At 41.8% G+C, this 6,000-nt stretch overlaps 1 protein-coding gene across 1 annotated transcript; it reads right to left on the minus strand.

Annotated features, from left to right (window-relative positions):
- Positions 1 to 1,181: 1,181 nt before the first annotated feature.
- nppal (natriuretic peptide A-like) lies at positions 1,182 to 1,735 on the minus strand (the record flags this gene model as incomplete). Its single annotated transcript, XM_084187172.1, has 2 exons — positions 1,182 to 1,487; positions 1,652 to 1,735. 2 exons carry the CDS (start codon positions 1,733 to 1,735, stop codon positions 1,182 to 1,184), a joined length of 390 nt encoding a protein of 129 aa, XP_084043298.1.
- Positions 1,736 to 6,000: the final 4,265 nt, after the last annotated feature.

Genomic DNA, 6,000 nt, shown 5'->3' on the forward strand with positions numbered 1-6,000 from the left:
TGCACTATTCAGTGCTTATTTTCTCACATAGAAATTAAGTGAGCAGTGTAAAACATTTTGCAACCGGGAAATGAGCGATTTCCACTAGATAACACAGCTACAAAGTCAGAACCGCTTTCACAGTTTGACAACAGATGGGGCTTTCGCGGGAGAAATCAAGAGGCGAATATCACAGCCAATCACAACACTGGCGGGTAAGTAATACTGTGAAACACTATCATTCCACTATTAGCGCCAGATATATTATGGACATTTTCTGAAATTACAATGCAAAATTCTACAAAAATCCTATGTGTAACACCTTAAAATAAAAATGATATATGGTGGGAGTTATGAGGATTTTGGCTATAAAAATGTATTTATTATTGCCAAGAAGGACATATTAGCTGGCTGGTGTGGTGGATACTCTGTACTAGTTCTATTTGACTATTTGGAGATAGCGCAAGGCCGCTTTTTCGGCTATACCCCACAATATGTGGGTTGCAACCTCGCATAGCCTAATGTTTATTAACTCACTCAGCAGTATCAAAATCATATCAAAATCAACCATTAGGGATGTTATTCGAGAGATAAGCCTATGAGAACTTATTATCAGAAACATACACTCTCCTCACTCAAGCAAGTGAATGCTCTAAGTCTCGTTATGCCAGACAAAGATTGTAAAAATAAGAGAGTAACTTATTGTGCAAAATATTTATTTCGCCGGAGTACAAGCTACTGTATCTAAGTATACACGTTATTTAAATAAATAGACCTAGATAAATACATAGCTTACAACAATAATATATTATAGCAAGAGCCAAATGTTTGCTGTTCATTTGAAAATTAAAATGCGTCTGTACAGTTCTAAAATGAGAACAATTCAATATGCCAAATGCAAACCACACATTTAAATCTAATCACAAACGCCATTGTAAACTCTCAGTCAATACTTTCTGAGTTGAAGAGGTTCATCCTTGTCGAAGAGTTCAAGTAAGGGTCGTTTCTTGTGCTCTGATCAACAGCCACTAAAACCTGTAGAAACAACACAAAACATGGAGCCGGTCTTGAGAAACATTATTGCATGTATTTGATGGTTCAAACAAGTGACATGTTAATATCAATTAAACACCAACATAGCCTACAATTTAAATGGCGAATCCATCGGTTGGATTGACGCAGTGGATAACCATACCTGTCTATTAGCATCCAAGCCCGCTGAATGACCCAATTCGTTCTAGCCTGACGCCGAAGCAGCTTCTCAGTCCACCCTTCTTGAATCGGCTCCACGGTTGCTTGGAGGTCTTCATAATGTAGTTGAGAAGACGCGAAATTGCATCCTCCTTTCCCGCCAGCGCGGAATTCCTTGCATCTTCGGAGTTCAATGGACCCATCACTCCCGCAGTGAAGGCTGCCTTCTCTGTATTTAACTCTCTTCCACCCATCTCCCTCTCCTCCGACACGTAATATGGTACATTACTCTCCTCCTCCAGAAGCTGTTTCAAGCTCTAATTGAGAGAAAACATGGAATCATTAGTCGCAATGTCACTTAAAGCCACTTGAAACAGTCTTCCATCAATTACAATAAACATATATCTATGGGAATTGGTGGAATAAGAAGAACTGCAAAAATGTAATGATCGAAAGTTTGGCGCATGATGCACAAACTTACCTGCAGGTTGGACACGGGTTTGGATCCTACCAAGTTCAGAAGTACAAGCGCAGATAAAGAGAAAAATGTGATATTTGAAATCATTTTCATGTGTAGTTGGTCTTCCCCCCTTCGCTGTGTAGGTAGACCAAATCGTTCCCCTTGCCTGTTCTCCTTTGGCAACAAGACGTCACCAGGTGCGCTTTTATATCTGTGGCGTTTCGTTACGGAGGCCCAAGAGAACATTAACCGTGGCCCGTGACTAATCTAGAGAGGAGCCGACAATGCCGTGGGGGTGTAGTTAGCTCCACCTCAATTGACATAATATCCTTAAAACTGTTATGCCAAGAGGACTCTACCAAATTACCCATATCTCCATACCAAGAGAGGCAGAAAGGTGGCTATACTTCAAGCTAAATTAGTCAGGTGGGCAGGTCTCTGCGGTTCATTTGAGAATATGCTGTTTTGTGATGCTGTCAAAAGGAGGGACAGACATGCAAGCAGGCAGGCAGACAGAGAGACATAATAATATGCCATTTAGCAGACGCTTTTATCCAAAGCGACTTACAGTCATGTGTGCATACATTTTTACGTATGGGTGGTCCCGGGGATCAAACCCACTACCCTGCCGTTACAAGTGCCATGCTCTACCAATTGAGCAACAGAGGACCACGGCAAGCAAGCAAGCGAGCGGGCGGGCGGGCAGGCAGGCAGGCACAGGGGAACAATCTACCCCGGCAATACAAGGTACGAGTAGCTCCACCGAGCTACACTCAACTCACATAAAACAATCACCCACAAGGACAAGGGGGCAGAGGGAATACTTATACATGGACTAATGAGGGGATATGAACCAGGTGTGTGTAATTGACAAGACAAGACAAATGGAATGATGATATATGGAGCGGCAGTGGCTAGTAAGCCGGTGACGACGAACGCCGAAGCCTGCCCGAACAAGGAGGAGAGGCAGCCTCGGCAGAAGCCGTGACAGTGTGCATATCTTTGTCTTATAGAACCACAACAATAAGATTCCAAGTCATTCGAATGACCAAAATCATATAAACATTTAAAAAGGAAACAGCTGTGTATATGTGTGTGTGTGGTGGTGACTATCAAGAGTACAGTGATGGGCCTCAACATCATGTTCTAACCGGACAGCACTATAGAGGACAGAACCAAACCAATCAGTTATAAGTATATAGCGGGTGAGAGCATTCACAGCCGACCGCTCAGACGGGTGAGGGCATACCAGCCAACTGTTTTTATGTGGTCCTTCTAGCCGGATTTAGTGACCAACAGTTTTTTACATGGTCCGTAATATCTCCGGATTTAGCGTCCAATAGTTTTTAGAATACCCATAAAACATAGCGGTCAAACAAGGAAATGTTTCCTATAGGGGATTTTAGAAACACTTAAAGTAAGGGCTGTGTTTTGTGTAGGCTTAAACATTTTCATCAAATAAGACGGACGAAAGCGAAAGCATTTGCCAAGAATGTTTTCATTATTCAAGTTTGTTATCGGGAAGTTTTGATGACCATGTAAATCTCTCTAGGACACCATCTACGTGTTATCCCGGCAGAAAAAAGAAATCAGCAAAATAACATTTCGATTTAGAGCAATAAAGAAATTGAATAATTTATCTGAGCAAACCAGAAACATTTCAATATGTAAATTCAAACAATACTTTAGAACCATTAAAATATAATACATTGAAAGGTTTTGCAGGAATATGGTAGATGAAGGAATCAATCTATCTTTTCAGACTGTTAGAGTATTTGTCTGGTCAATATGTCAGTGTATTATGTCTGTTGTTTGTAACAGTGTGTTATATGTGAAAATGTGATTGTATTTTAATGTTTAAGGAACCTTGGAAGATTAGTGCAAATGAGGACTAAAAGAGATCCTAATAAAATTAAATAAAATGTAGAACAAGGTGACTTTTATCAATATATTCGCCTGTATTTACCCCCAAAACTGAAATGCTAATTAGCTGCTAATGTGGCTATCATGAAGAACTACAAATGCCATGATGAGCTGGACGAGACTGCTTAATTGAGGCAAAGGTTCGAACCCCAGGCTGTAGTGACGCCGAAACACTGCGATGTAGTGCCTTAGATCGCTGCGCCACTCGGGAGGCCACAGCCCTTATTTCTAAAACTCTGTATGGGAAAAATGAATGGTGGAAAAACAATTGGAACCATTTCCCTGTTTGACCACCAGGTTTTATGGGTATTATGAGACCTCCAATGTGGGGCTCTATATGAACCTTTTATTATACTTGGCCAAAGAGTTTTAGACACTTGCTGGTATACTGTTCACTAGTCCTGTTGCATGCACAAGGAAATGCTGAAAGCAAAATAAATAGATGATTCCCCTTTTATCCATGGATACAGAAGTGGATCTGGCCTCTATAACAATGATGCCTTAAGGCTGCTTATGCATTATGTGTGATGAAAAGACACACAAGGCTGGTTATTTAAACATAATGTACCAAAACTAGAGCATACATCTAAATTATGATATTCCATAATATAATAATTGTCAATACTGTTTGAACTGTGTTTTCTGGCCTTTATTGCTGTAGTGTGGTCCTCTGTAGCTCAATTGGTAGAGCATGGCACTTGTAATGCCAGGGTCGTGGGTTTGATCCCCGGGACCACCCATACGTAAAAATGTATGCACACATGACTGTAAGTCGCTTTGGATAAAAGCGTCTGCTAAATGGCATATTATTATTTATATTATAGTGTCCAATTTAGAGAAGAGTTGGGTTCACATATTGCCAGTGGTTTGTCATTTCAAAATGGTAAATATGTCGTTGAATGCCACTGTATGGACCTGTGATGATGCAGTTCATGTTCATGAAATTAACACAATATAAGGTTGCATATATCTTCATGCAACTTTCTACTTGTATTATATCTATACAATAGCAAACACTCAGAATACTGTATTTACAGTGGGGAGAACAAGTATTTGATACACTGCCGATTTTGCAGGTTTTCCTACTTACAAAGCATGTAGAGGTCTGTAATTTTTACACTTCAACTGTGAGAGATGGAATCTAAAACAAAAATCCAGAAAATCGCATTGTATGATTTTTAAGTAATTAATTTGCATTTTATTGCATGACATAAGTATTTGATCACCTACGAACCAGTAAGAATTCCGGCTCTCACAGACCTGTTAGTTTTTCTTTAAGAAGCCCTACTGTTCTCCACTCATTACCTGTATTAACTGCACCTGTTTGAACTCGTTACCTGTATAAAAAACACCTGTCCACACACTCAATCAAACAGACTCCAACCTCTCCACAATGGCAAAGACTAGAGAGCTGTGTAAGGACATCAGGGATAAAATTGTAGACCTGTACAAGGCTGGGATGGGCTACAGGACAATAGGCAAGCAGCTTGGTGAGAAGGCAACAACTGTTGGCGCAATTATTAGAAAATAGAAGAAGTTCAAGATGACGGTCAATCACCCTCGGTCTGGGGCTCCATGCAAGATCTCACCTAGTGGGGCATCAATGATCATGAGGAAGGTGAGGGATCAGCCCAGAACTACACGGCAGGACCTGGTCAATGACCTGAAAAGAGCTGGGACCACAGTCTCAAAGAAAACCATTAGTAACACACTACGCCGTCATGGATTAAAATCCTGCAGCGCACGCAAGGTCCCCCTGCTCAAGCCAGCGCATGTCCAGGCCCGTCTGAAGTTCATCTGGATGATCCAGAGGAGGAATGGGAGAAGGTCATGTGGTCTGATGAGACAGAAATATAGCTTTTTGGTCTAAACTCCACTCGCTGTGTTTGGAGGAAGAAGAAGGATGAGTACAACCCCAAGAACACCATCCCAACCGTGAAGCATGGAGGTGGAAACATCATTCTTTGGGGATGCTTTTCTGCAAAGGGGACAGGACGACTGCACCGTATTGAGGGGAGGATGGATGGGGCCATGTGTCGCGAGATCTTGGCCAACAACCTTCTTCCCTCAGTAAGAGCATTGAAGATGGGTCGTGGCTGGGTCTTCCAGCATGACAACGACCCGAAACACACGGCCAGGGCAACTAAGGAGTGGCTCCGTAAGAAGCATCTCAAGGTCCTGGAGTGGCCTAGCCAGTCTCCAGACCTGAACCCAATAGAAAATCTTTGGAGGGAGCTGAAAGTCCGTATTGCCCAGCGACAGCCCCGAAACCTGAAGGATCTGGAGAAGGTCTGTATGGAGGAGTGGGCCAAAATCCCTGCTGCAGTGTGTGCAAACCTGGTCAAGACCTACAGGAAACGTATGATCTCTGTAATTGCAAACAAAGGTTTCTGTACCAAATATTAAGTTCTGCTTTTCTGATGTATCAAATACTTATGTCATGCAAT

This window comes from Coregonus lavaretus, assembly GCF_964263955.1.
Source record: "Coregonus lavaretus genome assembly, chromosome: 22".
Lineage (NCBI taxonomy): Eukaryota > Metazoa > Chordata > Actinopteri > Salmoniformes > Salmonidae > Coregonus > Coregonus lavaretus.